The sequence below is a fragment of the Rhinoderma darwinii genome, chromosome 4, assembly GCF_050947455.1.
Source record: "Rhinoderma darwinii isolate aRhiDar2 chromosome 4, aRhiDar2.hap1, whole genome shotgun sequence".
Lineage (NCBI taxonomy): Eukaryota > Metazoa > Chordata > Amphibia > Anura > Rhinodermatidae > Rhinoderma > Rhinoderma darwinii.
In genome coordinates this window covers 99,668,922-99,684,338 of record NC_134690.1, presented here as the reverse complement: position 1 = coordinate 99,684,338, position 15,417 = coordinate 99,668,922, and the positions used below count along the sequence as shown (strand labels likewise).

Genomic DNA, 15,417 nt, shown 5'->3' with positions numbered 1-15,417 from the left:
CAGTTGGACCACCATTTGACTTTTGAAGCGCAGATTTTGCTTGGTGTATTAGTGGTATTTCAGCTTATAATGTGGGGGCATATGTAAGATGGGTGGAGTACATCAGGGTATATGTAAGCTGGGTGGAGTACATCGGGGTATATGTAAGCTGGGTGGAGTGCATCGGGGCATATGTAAGCTGGGCGGAGTGCATCGGGCCATTTTTTGTGGAACGAGCTGTAATTTTTATTGGTTCCATTTTGGAGTTTTTTTTTTTTTTTTTATCACTATTTATTCCATTTTTTGGGAGATGAGGAAACCAAAAAACAGCCATTCCAGCACGTTTCTTTTTTTTTTTTTACAGTGTTCACCGTGCAGTATAAACAACATGTTAACTTTATTCAGCAGGTCGATACGATTACAGCGACACCAAATTTATATCGTTTTTTACGTTTCACTACGATCCCACAGTAAAAATACTCTTTTTTTTTTTTTCTAAAAAAAAAAAAATCATTTTTTTGTGTCGCCATTTTCTGACAGCCATAACTTTTTTTTATTTTTTCGTTTATATCGCTGCGGGACGGCTTGTTTTATGCGTGACGAACTGTAGTTTCTATTGGTACCATTTTGCGTTACTTGCAACTTTTTGATCACTTTTTATTATATTTTTTTTTGAGACGAGATGACCAAAAAATAAAATGCTGTCATTGTTTTTTATTAAAAATGTTTACGGTGTTCACAGTGCGGTAAAAATAATGTGATATTTTTATAGATCAGGCCGTTCCGAACGCGGCGATACCTATTATGTATATAGTTTTTTTTTTTTTTCATATTTTCACATTTTTTCTAATCATAAAGGAGTTGATCAGGGAAACAGGGCAAGTGGTGTTTTTATTATTCTTAACTTTTATTTATTTTTTCTTTCACTTTTTTTTTTACATTTTTTACTTTTTTTCTTTTACACTGACCTGGGGACTTGAAGATCTGGTCTTCTGATTCCTGGTACGATGCACTGCACTACTTATGTAGTGCAGTGCATCGTAACTGTCATTCTTCATTTGACAATTAGCGTATTAGGTCCTGCCTCGGGCAGGACCTAATAGGCTACCGTACCTTGGCAACCAGGAAGCCTAGTAACGGCTTCCTGGTTGCCATAGCAATAATCGCCACCCGCGATCCATCGCGGGGGGGCCCGGGGGGATAGAGGGAGCTCTCTCCCTCTGTAAACCACTTCAATGCGACGGACGTCATTGACAGCCGCATTGAAGGGGTTAAATGGCTGCCACCGGCGGTAGCAGCCATTGCAGCGGCATGTCAGCTGTGTATAACAGCTGACAGCCACTGAAGATAAAGAGCGCACAGCTCCTGTGCTCGCTTTATCTGCAGGGCGTAACTACGCCCAAATGCGGGAACTCACTCAGAATTTGGACGTACAGTTACGCCTAAATGCGGGAAGGGGTTAAATGACCCCTCACGGGATTAATGTACAGATGTGTCCACCCTTATCTTTTATTGAATTGCATTAAGTTATACAATTTATCATGCCAATTCAATAAGCCTTGCTCCATCCAGGAAAGGAACGTTTACTATAAAATATATATTGAAGATTATGGCTAACCGTTAATGAAAACCCAAAATTTAGTCTCAGAAAATTAAAATATTGGGTAGAAGTTCAAGATTGTAGACTCCTCATGTCACTCTAATCAGCTAATCAACACAAAACACCTGCAAAGGTTTCCTAAGCCTTTTAAATGGTCCAACAGTCTGGTTCAGTAGGCTACACAATCATGGGGAAGACCGCTGACTTGACAGTTCTTCAGAATAGGGATGCATAGAAACTTCGATACTATTTTGATACTGTGCACCCTGAAACGGTCCGATACCGTTATTTCATGTATTTCGATGCAAAGCGTTGCGGCCACGCAGCTTAGTATAGTAACACCTGAATGTATGAGAGCGGGGCTGCGGCTGTATCAAGTGCACGCGCGGTCAGCATGATGTGTTGCGACCAGCTGTGCACTAATGAGCGCCGGCACTGAAGACAGAACATGGCGGCCGCACACTGAAAGACACCCCCCATGTTCTATCTTCAGTGCCTGTGCCGCTGCTCATTAGGGCAGCCCCTGCCGCTTCACTTCATGCTCACCGCGTGGTGGCACTTATTGTCAGGAGCGGGGCATTGACTGTGTTAAACAGCCTCAGTCCCATTCTAACGGCGGAGATCAGAGAAACCTCTCATCTCCGCCGTTATCCCCCTAAATGCTGCGATCAAGGCTGACTTCAGCATTTAAGGGGTAAATGAGAAGGGGATGACCTTTGGATCGCGTCACGGGGAGTCCCTGTGAAGCGCTCGAGGGACATGCCATATATGGGCAAACAGAGCAGGGTCCATTAAAGGACCCCAGGGCTGTCTGACCATATTTCCTGTTAGGGCATACTGAGTTATGTCCTAACCACTGCCTGTGTACTATCAGTACACAGGCTAAGGTACTGGCATCTAGATATATGCCAGAACATTAGTTTAAAAAAAAAGTCAAAAAATATAGGTAATGTTAAATTCAACATTTACAATTCACATAGTCTCAATACATAAAATATACATGTTCGGTATAGTCGCGACCGTAGTAACACATTTGTTTACCCTGTTATAAAATAAACTGCTTTCTTTCACTTACCCTGTGCCTCACATTAATATTATGAATGTTGAACCTCCATGTGCCTCAAATTCAAAGTAATTAACCCCATCATGTTCCTTACACACTAACCCAATGTTGTCCATTATGACTGAGGAACATGATGGGTTTAATTACGGTTAATGCGAGGCATATGGTGGTTCAAAATTCATCACACCACGCACCTTTTTTATTTTATTTTTTTTGTTGGCAAAGAATCATTTTGGTATAGAGCATCACAATACTACACGAAGTATCTGTATCCAAGTCCAAATTCTGGTATCGTGACAACCCTAGTCAAGAAGACAGTCATTGACACCCTCCAGAAGGAGGGTAAGCCACAAAAGGACATTGCTAAAGAAGCTGGCTGTTCAGAGTGTTGTATCCAAGCATATTAATGGAAAGTTGAAGGAAAAAATGTGGTACAAAAAGGTGCACAAGCAACAGGGCTAACCGCAGCCTTGAAAGGATTGTCAAGAAAAGGCCATTCAAGAATCTGGGGGAAATTTTACAGGGAGTGGACTGCGGCTGGAGTCAATGCTTCAAGAGCCACCACACAGACGTATCCAGGACATGGTCTATAACTGTTACGTTCCTAGAGACCACATCAGAAGTGTCTTACCTGGGCTAAGGAGAAAAAGGACTGGTCTGTTGCTCAGTGGTCCAAAGTCCTGTTTTCAGATGAAAGTGGGATCTTGGTTTCCAAATGAAATGCAAGATTTACAGTCTGGAGGAAGAGTGGGGAGGCACTTAATCCAAGTTGCTTGCGGTCCAGTGTGAAGTTTCCACAGTCGGTGATGGTTTGGGGAGCCATGTTATCTGCTGGTGTTGGTCCACTTTGTTATATCAAGTCCACAGTCAACACAGCCGTCCACTAGGAAATTTTCGAGCACTTCATGCTTCCCTCTGCTGACAAGCTTTATGGAGATGCGGATTTCATTTTCCATCAGGACTTGGCACCTGCTCACATGGCCGAAAGTACCAATACCTGGTTTAAAAACCACAGTGTCACTGTGCTAGATTGGCCAGCAAACTCTCCTGACCTAAACCCCATAGAGAATCTATGGGATATTGTCAAGGGGAAGATGAGACACCAGACCCAACAATGCAGACGAGCTGAAGGCCGCTATCAAAGTAACCTGGGCTTCCATAACACCTCATCAGTGCCACTGGCTGATCGTTTCCAGGCAACGCTGCATTGATGTAGTAATTCATGTAAAAGGAGCCCAGACCAAGTATTGAGTGCAGATGCTGGACGTACGTTTCAGTGGGTGTACATTTCGGTATTAAAAAAAACAAACTATTTTGAAATTGGGCTTATTTAGTCTAATTTTCTGAGGCTAAATTTTGGGTTTTCATTAACTTTTAACCATAATCAACATTAAAAGAATAAAAATTCTGGAAATAGAGCCTTTAACATCTCGCGCCACACATCTCTGGATATGTCTGGTTTAGAGAAGTTAAGGGAGCACACCTCTTTAACATTTAAGTAAATGCCAGCATTGGGTTTATAGTACTAGATCAGTTAAAGGGGTGTTCTCATCTTAACCATTTATGGCAGATCCACAGGATATGCCAAAAATGTCTGACAGGTGAGTGTTCCAGAGGACCCGCACCTATCGGGAGAACGGGTTGTCTAGTGACCCAGTTTGCCGATTTCTGGCTAACGCACTCCTTACAGTGCAATGAAGAAGTGTCTTGTGTGGAGCCCTTCCCACAAAAATTCAATACGTTATAGAAAGAACCAAGCAAGCGGCAACCTGGGAATTGGCTCTCCAGACCTTTGTTCCCCAGATAGGTGAGTGTCCCAGAGATGTAATTCCATAAAGGTTTGCTTTGAAATGACCACTTTAACTTCTGTGGACCGAGTTAGAGGAGTATATAAAAGCTAGGTTTGATATCAACCACTTCCCCCTTTTTTTTATTTATTTTTTTCCCCTTGCCTTTTTAGCTAATGTTTCTATTCGCTGTGTACATATACCTCTATTACAGACCTTGTACAAGTTATCACCTTTTACTCCTACAGCACTCCTGTTCTCCTGTCTGTACCCCTCTTTTCACTATTCTCTTGTACATTTAATATGTTTATATTGTGGATGATCTTTCAGGGCGTAGTTCCACAAAGAAGGCCAGGAAATAATTGTAGCCAGTTTCGTTACGTTAACGTAATCCTTCTGATGCCTTGGACTAGGATTTATTCTGTTTAGGAAGTCTAATTACACTTTTCGTTTATTGGAAGGACTCTGAATGGGGAAGTGTGTGCCAAAAATGTGTTTTCTTTACTCAGTCCTATTTCTATAAAAGAACAAATGAGCATAACAAAGAAAATGTTTTGAGTCTGTACCGACTTTAAAGTAATGATGGTAGCCAAGTAAAAATTCACTTTAATATTTAGCCATTTTCAAAAACCCTATTGGAAATTACAGGACCCTTGTCTATTAGCAATAGTGGAGAGTGGTTACAACCTTGTCTCCATCTTTCTTGCTGTTTCTTTCGGGGACCCAGCACACCTGTGCATTACATGCACGGTCTACTGGCTGTTATGGCAACTGTGTAATGCTTTGTTTGCCCTGTGGGGAAATTTAACTCTGGCTGCCATGTTTATATGTAGCTTACAGCGGTTTGGACAACCCCTTTTAGGCTCTGTTCACATCTGCGTTGGGGTCCCGTTCTGACGTTCCGTCTGAGCTTTCCGTCAGAACGGGACCCTGAACAGACACAAACCAGAGGTTTCCGTTTCCACTAGGCTATTGCTTCCGGCAAAACGATGAAGCGGTGCACAACAGACAAACGGAAACCATGGGCACTGGATCCGTAACCATTGAAATCAATGTTGATGGAAACAGAAACCTCCTGGTTTGTGTCCGTTCAGGGTCCCGCTCTGACAAAGCTCAGACGGAACGTCAGAACAGGGCCAACGCAGATGTGAATGAGGCCTTAATCCATACAAATTACTTTTGGCTGTTTTTTGTTTTTTTTTTGTTAAAGGAAATTAGTGATTGCATGACACACTTCCAAATGAAGAATTGTAGAGAGATACCAACTATAATTGTTGGTCTGCAATTTTCTGCTAGAGAAAATAAGGTCAACTACATGCAGTGTCCCATGTCGCTGGGGATAATTGTTTCTTTTTTTTTCTTTTTTTTTTTTTTTTCTTTTAGGACCTTTTTTATGGCAAGAATTTTATTCATGTGGTTTGTTCTTGAGAAAATTCTAAATATGAAATTTGACTGCCTCCCACATTCTCTGGAGTAAAATGACTGGCCTTTTGGTAGTAAATGTCAGATCCGATCAGCCCCATAAAAAAGAAAGGGTCTTTTCTCATCAATGTATAAAGCTCCTCAAATGATACTGAAGTCTCCTGCTTACTCATCGAAGCTGAAGGAAATGTGTATCCTGCTGTATACGGCCCATTTAGAAAAAAATTAGGCGGAGAATTGGGCAGAGTATGGCCCCATGCACACGACCGTAAAAAGCCTCCGTTTTTGCGGACCGCAAAAACTGACCCATTCACTTTAATTGAACGCGGACACCTTTCAGTAGCGCTACGGAAGGGTGTCTGTGCCGTGGAAATGTTCCGAAAAATATGTAACATGTCCGTTCTTTTGCATTTTGCGGGCCGTGCTCCCATACTTTGTATGGGGGCACGGCCCGAAAATGCGGCTGTCGGCGGGGGCCGTGCCCGCGGGCCATGATTGCGGACATGGTCGTGTGCATGGGGCCTATGGGGCAGGTTTCAATGATCAGTAGGGCTCAACATCATGCAGATCTTGGTGTATGTTAAAATCTCTGTATAATTACCTAATTCTGCCCATTTCCTTGTGAAGAATTGGCACCCTATGCTCTAGAGAAGTTTTTTTCAACCACGGTTTCTTGGGACCTGGTTTGGGTTTTCCCTGAAGAGAACCGCAAGAGCTGCCACTTTTACATATTTAATAAACTCAAACCTTCACCGATTAAACTATTACAATGTACAGTATGAGATCCAAATATATCCTATCACCTTGTATTCTATATTTGGTTCTCATACATCGTAATATTAGTGAATGTTGTAATTTATACGCTGGTGCCATATACGTTTTTGACTATGAACAGTCTAGAATTTTTAAAACCACAAAAAAGGCCATACTCACTAGGTAGGTGGGTGGGTGAAAACCCGTTCCCATCAGGACGCAGACGGGTCAAAGAATGCTGCAGAAGGAGTGTGCATTAAATAGTGATAGCCCCTCCCACTAGTCTTGAGGGGAGTGGCGGACTAAGTGCTCAAAGGTGTGCGATAAATGTGTGTCAGTGTAGTGCTAGGGTGTGAATGGATGGTAAAAAATAAATATGTATGTATGAAAGTGTCAGAACTGTGTAATAATGTAATAAAAATAAATAAATAAAATGTTATGAATAGGGGTCAGTGCTGTGAATAGTACATGGGGTGTCAGTACTATGTGTAATACGTGGAGGGATAAGTTCTGGTTAGGGACTCGCAAGGCACTGGGGACCCTTGACGTTGGGTTGCGAGCTTTGCGTATTTTGGCCAAAATAACAACTAATACCCCATGTTTCATGGATATTTCTTACTACGTACACTACACTTTTTTTCAGGACGCAGCCGGGTCTTATATGCTGGGAGGGCATGATGTGCTGGCGTTTGGTTTGGAATGCAGAGCAGCCCGCTTTAGCTAACACTAGCGGCGTTACAAATAGGCTGTTATTCGGCAAGATACGCCATGCCTGACGACCAGCACATTATCCCTCCACGTATTACACATAGTACTGACACCCCATGTACTATTCACAGCACTGACCCCTATTCATCACATTTATTTTATTTATTTATTTTTATTACATTATTACACAGTTCTGACACTTTCATACATACATATTTATTTTTTACCATCCATTCACACCCTAGCACTACACTGACACACATTTATCGCACACCTTTGAGCACTTAGTCCGCCACTCCCCTCAAGACTAGTGGGAGGGGCTATCACTATTTAATGCACACTCCTTCTGCAGCATTCTTTGACCCGTCTGCGTCCTGATGGGAACGGGTTTTCACCCACCCACCTACCTAGTGAGTATGGCCTTTTTTGTGGTTTTGATATTTATGTCCCATTTTTTCTGTTTGTGTTTTTAGTCTAGGATTTTTAGGCTAGGTTAATTTTACCAGTGAGAGATAGATTATATTTAAAAAAAAAAAAAAAAGTCAATTTTATAGATTAATTTGCATTGTGCACAGAGAAATAAGTATTTGATCCCCTACCAACCATTAAGAGTTCAGCCTCCTCCAGACCAGTTACACGCTCCAAATCAACTTGGTGCCTGCATTAAAGACAGCTGTCTTAAATGGTCACCTGTATAAAAGACTCCTGTCCACAGACTCAATTAATCAGTCTGACTCTAACCTCTACAACATGGACAAGACCAAAGAGCTTTCTAAGGATGTCAGGGACAAGATCATAGACCTGCACAAGGCTGGAATGGGATACAAAACAATAAGTAAGATGCTGGGTGAGAAGGAGACAACTGTTGGTGCAATAGTAAGAAAATGGAAGACATACAAAATGACTGTCAATCGACATCGATCTGGGGCTCCATGCAAAATCTCACCTCGTGGGGTATCCTTGATCCTGAGGAAGGTGAGAGCTCAGCCGAAAACTACACGGGGGGAACTTGTTAATGATCTCAAGGCAGCTGGGACCACAGTCACCAAGAAAACCATTGGTAACACATTACGCCGTAATGGATTAAAATCCTGCAATGCCCGCAAGGTCCCCCTGCTCAAGAAGGCACATGTACAGGCCCGTCTGAAGTTTGCAAATGAACATCTGGATGATTCTGAGAGTGATTGGGAGAAGGTGCTGTGGTCAGATGAGACTAAAATTGAGCTCTTTGGCATTAACTCAACTCGCCGTGTTTGGAGGAAGAGAAATGCTGCCTATGACCCAAAGAACACCGTCCCCACTGTCAAGCATGGAGGTGGAAACATTATGTTTTGGGGGTGTTTCTCTGCTAAGGGCACAGGACTACTTCACCGCATCAATGGGAGAATGGATGGAGCCATGTACTGTCAAATCCTGAGTGACAACCTCCTTCCCTCCACCAGGACATTAAAAATGGCTCGTGGCTGGGTCTTCCAGCACGACAATGACCCGAAACATACAGCCAAGGCAACAAAGGAGTGGCTCAAAAAGAAGCACATTAAGGTCATGGAGTGGCCTAGCCAGTCTCCAGACCTTAATCCCATCGAAAACTTATAGAAGGAGCTGAAGATCCGAGTTGCCAAGCGACAGCCTCGAAATCTTAATGATTTACAGATCTACAAAGAGGAGTGGGCCAAAAGTCCATCTAACATGTGTGCAAACCTCCAACTACAAAAAACGTCTGACTGCTGTGCTTGCCAACAAGGGTTTTGCCACCAAGTATTAAGTCTTGTTTGGCAAAGGGATCAAATACTTATTTCTCTGTGCACAATGCAAATAAATATATATAATTTTGACAATGTGATTTTTCTGTTTTTTTTTAAATATAATCAATCTATCTCTCACTGGTAAAATTAACCTATCCTAAAAATTCTAGACTGTTCATGTCTTTGACAGTGGGCAAACTTACAAAATCAGCAAGGGATCAAATACTTATTTCCTTCACTGTAGGTTGTTCTGTTAGTCCTTCAGCTTTTTCTATCTTCAATCTCTTCCTTTTTTTTTTTTTTTTTTTTGTTCTATTGCCTTATAGATATAAACACCTTTTGTTTGCTATTAAGAATTGTAGATCTATAAATTTATAAAAAAAAAAGGCTAACAAAAATAATTATTGGAAGTATGAAGTGAGTATAAACTAATCTGAGAAAATAGTTAATACCACTCTCCATATGCAGTGGATAAAGTGCGTGAAAGTTGCCAAATACCTAATTAGATTCTCCTTTCTACTACGTGACTTTCTTGTATTGTTCCTGTTGCGACATTTAAGAGCATGAAATTTTCTAAACTCTTGGCCATCTCTGTTACCTCCTCCTTTGACATTTAAATTTATCAGATGTTTGATGTTCGCTCGTAATACTCCTTTCCAGACTGAACATTGTGGTTTTCTATTCCTTCCAACTTTGTATTCCAGCATGTATTGAAAGTTTTTTTTTCCCATGTTTAGGAGGAAGACGCCAAATTTGTACTGTTAATGTTTGTTTTGGAATAAATGGTGTGTACAATGATGTGCAGCCTCTTAAAATCTGTATGGGCGGAAGATTAAGGCGTTTAACCTGAAATCTGATCTTCTCTTAACCATGAAGCATTTGTCAAAATGTTTTGTAAAAAAACAAACAAACCCTTCTCTAAGTTGTGCTGTTCCATTAAGGCCTCATTCACACAAGCGTATCCGATTCACACGTGTGAATCGGGTCCGTGTGTGTTGTGTTCTGCATCAGTGTGCTTTGCGAGGGGCATGCGTTATTCACGCACTGGCAAAGCACCTCACTTTTTTTTTTTTTTTTTTTTTTGCAGCTGAATTGATGTTCTAATCATGCACCGCACATGCGTGTGCGGTGCGTGGTTTTCACGCACCCATTGACTTCAATGGGCACGTAGGTGCGGGATAACGCACCAAAATAGGACATGCAGTGAGTTTCACGCAGCGGACTGTCGCTGCGTGAAAAATCACGCATGTGTGAACGGCCCCATTGAAATCAATGGGTCCGCGTGCTGTGCGTTTTCAACACACAGCACATGGACGTGATTCATGCTCGTGTGAATGGGGCCTAAAGCGGATTTGATATTTTATATTTATGCTGTCCTGTCTCAGGGCAGCATAGAGAAGAAACATACATGCTGATTTCGGCGGTCTGTCACTTATTGGGTAATGTGCTGTCGTTTCTGAGAATTTAGTAATACTTGCCGTGCGCGGCCGGCCTTCAAGCTGGTGCCCAAATATATTCATATTTTCATATTCAATATATTCATATTTTCACGCTGCGATTAAAACCGGAGTACAACTTATTAGCTTCATTCACTTGCAGACTGTGCGCGGTGTACGTTTTAATATGGGGCAGAGAGGAGACTTAAATTACGGCAGCCCTTTACTTCCTCCCTTCTGGAGGAACAAATACAGCATCTGACAACTGTATGGTTTATAGCTGTTTTTGTTTTTTCTTCTCTCCCACGGACTGTAATAGAGGAAAATTAAAAAATCGCTACAAAAAAATGTTCTAATTGGACACGTGTAACGGCCAAGCTTTTACTGCAAATTGGTTCGGTTTTCAAAACCTTCACATTCACTGCTGGTTTTTTTTTTTTGTTTTTTTTTTAAACGTGGTAGATTAGTTTTGTTGAACCACTAAGCAACATCAAAACTCTAAATCATAAATAAATGAAAATGAAGTACACTATTGAATGTGATTGGTTATTTTTCTCTGTTTTAGGTGATTCTTAATTTTATTTTTTTCAAATTTTGTTTTAAATAAAAATATATATTTTTCAGAGGTGTGTGTGTGTGTGTGTGTGTATATATATATACACACACACACACACACACACACACACACACACACACACACACACACACTCTCCTCTCTACAAACAAGCTGTATGGTTCGCTAGGAGCTCAGTCAGTTCAGCTGAACTGATGGCTCGGCTGAGAGCAGGTCCTGTGTGTCTCACAGTTGACCGCTTCTATGTATAGAGGAAGCTGTAGCAGAGAAACTAAACAAAATTGTTTATGCCAATAAAAAGGGTTTACAATTCTCTAAAACATTTAGTTTATTAATGACTAATAAGAAAATAAAGTGTACATGGCCTTTAAGGGTATGTTCACACGGCAGCGTCCGTAACGGACGAAATTACGGGGCCGTTTCCAGGAGAAACGGCATGTGCAGGCGCTTGAACGCCGCATCCATTACGGACGTAACTGGAGCTGGTTTTCCATGGAGTCCATGGAAAAAGGCTCCATTTACGTCTGAAGAAGTGACATGACACTTCTTTGGCGCGGGCGTCTATTTACGCGCCGTATTTTGACAGCGACGCGTAAATATACACCTCGTGTGAACAAACGTCAGCCCATTGCTTTCAATGGGCAGATGTTTGTCAACGCTTTCAAGCCGTAATTTCAGACGTAATTCGGGGGTTAAAACGCCCGAATTACGTCCGTAAATAGGCCGTGTGAACATACCCTAACTCCTCCCAAGCACTCTTGCCTCTGTCCATTTAGCCTGGTGCTAATGACCTGAGTAATCTGAGACACTCGTTGCTAGTGATGTGTAAGGGTATGTGCACCCACAAAATCAAACGTCTAAAAATACGGAGCTGTTAAGGGAAAACATCTCCTGATTTTCAGCTTTTTTTTTTTTTTTTTTGTTTGTTTTAGCAACTCCTTTTTCACTGTCGTTTTTGGAGCTGTTTTTCTAGAGTCAATGGAAAAAAAGCTCAAGAAGTGACATGCACTTTGCAGGCGTTTTATTAGGCGGCTGTTTTTAAAAACGGCCATGTAAAATTAACGGCCGTCGGAACAGAACGTCATATTTCCCACTGAAATCAATGGATAATGTTTGGAAGCGTTGTGCTTCCGATTTTTTTCTTTTTTTTTTTTTTTGGTCTTTTACGGCCCGAAAAAAACTGCCGAAAAGCCGTGTGAAAATACCCTAAGGGTATGTTCACACGGGCTATTTTCAACAGTTTTTTTGGGCCGAAAAATCGGAAGCCGAACACCTCCAAACATCTGCCCATTTATTACAATGGGAAAAGCTGCGTTCTGTTCCGACGGGCCATTTTTTTACGCGGCTGTTTTGAAAAACTGCCGCGTAAACGCCTGTGGATAAGTCCAGGTCACTTCTTAAGACGTTTTCGAGCAGTTTTTCATAGACTCTATTGAAAACCGCTCGAAAGAACGCTGCGAAAATGGCGCGTGGCTTAAAATCTTCTGAAAATCAGGAGCTAGTTTCCCTTGAAAACGGCTGTATTTTCAGACGTTTGAGTTTGCGTGTTAACATGTCCAAATCACATCCCTTGTTAGGGTATGTTTGGCGGCACTTATGCCAATCCTCATTTCAAGCTGTCGAATTAATGCTATTGCTTACAGAAGATCTTTTTTTTTTTCTTGCGTTTTTTTTTTTGGGGTAAATCCTGTGTTTTTATTATCGGGACAGCCAGATAATAAACTTCTGTTGCATAATATTTGCCACTGCACAAAATTTATTAAATAACCCCTTAACGACACAGATACGCACTTTCATGGCTGTTATTAAGGGGTCCTATTCTATGCCGCTGCCTTTCCATGGCGGCCTACTCTAAGTCCTACACAGGTTTCCCGTACAGGCTAGAGTGGGTGCTCTGCTGTCTTATGACGGTTATTCTAAACAAAAAAAACAATATACCCCAAGAGGGTGCCATTTGAAAAATACAACTTATCCCGAAAAAGTACTCATGCAGCCATGTCGACGAGAAAATAAAAATAAAAAGATAGCTATCTGAATGTGACTATTGAAAAAAATAAAAATAGCTTGCTCCATTAAGGCCCAGAATGTATGCAGGGGAACGGGTTAAAGAGCCACTTTGACATAGTTTTAAAGTCAGGTTGAAATAGACAAGTCCATCTAGTACGACTTGTTTTATCTTACAGTATTGATCCAGAGGACGACCAAAGTAAACCCAGTGTGATATTTGCCAACTGTCCTCAAGGGGCAAAAAAAAATCCTATGCTGAAGGTTTTATGAATACTGCCCTGGCTATATAGAGATCATTAGTCGGATCCCTGTATCGACCCTTGATATGTTTATACATAGTCATTCCCCCTCATACATGTGTGCTCTCCAAACTATATGAGCCAATTTTACTGTAATCCTCCTGTTCCCCTAATGACTTGTGACTTGCCTCAGAGACCCCTCCAGCTCTGCCTTGTCATTCCCACCAAAACCATATTGCATGTGTGGTCTAAACATGTTTTATAACTGTCATTTTGATGTATCAAATTATGTCGCTGTGCACTATTCACTAAGGCTATGTTCACACTACATATAAAGTGTATGTTCCACATCTGCATGAGCTGAATGTATTCATAGGGCCCCATTGACCTGATGTATGGCAAAAGATTATCCTCTTGGCATGTGTTGGCAGTGTGCGTCTGCATACATGTTACATAGTTTACTACACGTTATACGTTTTTTACAATGCGACTCTATTGACGACTAATGACATGTCAAATACCTCTGACTGAAGGCTCCAATGCAATGGTAACAGAGCTAACCGCAGTCTTTTTATATCCTATCACAATGGTCTTCTACCTGTATCTCTGCAGCTTTTGCAAAACTACAATTCCCAGTGCATGCTGGGATGGAAAAAAGAAACCCTGCATTCGGTAACACGGTGCATAGATGGGGTTCCGCTCCGTAGAATTATGTGAAGAATTCTTCACGTAGTGCATCCTGGGAGTTATAGTTTGACCACAGGTTAATTACCTCTGCTCAAGAACGAAGAATGATTGACCAGTTAATTATTCATACGTATTATTATGTTTGAGCGTATTTTGTTTCCTCTTTTAAAGGGTGTGAAGGGCGGAAATATGACTATTAATGTGGTCTGTGACATCATGGCCAATGAATCCTTTGGCTCTCCATATGACAGATATGTTGAAGTTATACAGCGCATTATGAAAGCCCGTAAGGAAAAGTGCATTGAAGCAAGTTACCAGCAATTTGTGCGTGACATGAGTAACATCCACTGGGAAGGGCCGGCTTCATCAGGAGGTAAAAAGTGGACCAGTACACGGTCTAAACTAGAAATGTATAGCTAGACCTTTTGCAATATGAATCTCTCAACTCCAAGGAAGCTGTAGAGGATCGATGAATCTAATATACCTGCTGCCCAAAAAAATTCTGTCTGTTGGTATCCATAGGTCTGTTATGACCTGGGTTGCAGTGCCATTTTGTCCATAATGATGTAACCTTGTATGAGAGCCATTGGTCGATAGTCATGTGGTTACATAAAGGCCTCATGCACAAGACCGTAGCCACGTGCATTGCCGTGATTTTCAGGTCGGCCGGCCGCGGAGTCACCCGTGAGCCACCCGCAAATCTATGGCCGCATCCATTATTTTATATGAGCCTGGACCGCAGGACACGGCTGTAATAAGACATGTCCGTTCTTTCTGCGGTCCAGGCTCCTTGGCCATGCACGGAACGTGGAAACCACGGTCATGTGCATGGACCCATAGAAATGAATGGGGCCGCAATTCTCCCGTGGATTTTGGGGGGAATTGTGGCCGCAAAAGCACGTCCGTGTGCAAGGGGCCAAAAGGTTACTGCAACCTTCTCAGAACAGACCTATCCATACCGATCGATTCTAATATAATTACTATCCAAAGACTTCTATATCTTCATTAGAAAATGTTTCTAGAACTATATATTCATTAGAACCTTTTGCTTCAAAAAAAAAAGTTCATGTGCCAGAATGCATGATCCTAAAACTAAAATATCAGTACATGCGAAAACCCTGCAATTGTTCAGTTTGACATTGCCCGAGGAATAGGTACACACAGTTCTGAACTTCTGTGTCCTCCGTTCATGAAGATCAGCAGCACAAGTCGCTGTCTCGGAGGTCTGTCTCCTTCTGTATTTATTGACTCTTCATAAAAAAAAAAGGAACACTGGACAGCAAGGCCTAGCGGATAAGGGGAGGGGGGTGTCAAACTTCAAGGCACGCGTCAGATACGCTGCATAAAAACTGCGACGTGTATCCGACCTGGAACCCGCAGTACATTACGTCTGAGAAACCGGACCACATTGTGGTGT

General features: G+C 41.8%; 1 protein-coding gene across 1 annotated transcript in view; it reads left to right on the top strand.

The window, feature by feature from the left end:
* Window positions 1-15,417, top strand: part of LOC142760797 (putative serine protease K12H4.7) — a 68,236-nt gene that overhangs the window by 37,674 nt on the left and 15,145 nt on the right. The window contains exon 6 of the mRNA XM_075863977.1: window positions 14,172-14,373. Coding sequence (XP_075720092.1) covers window positions 14,172-14,373 — 202 coding nt within the window. The remainder of the gene's footprint in view (window positions 1-14,171; window positions 14,374-15,417) is intronic.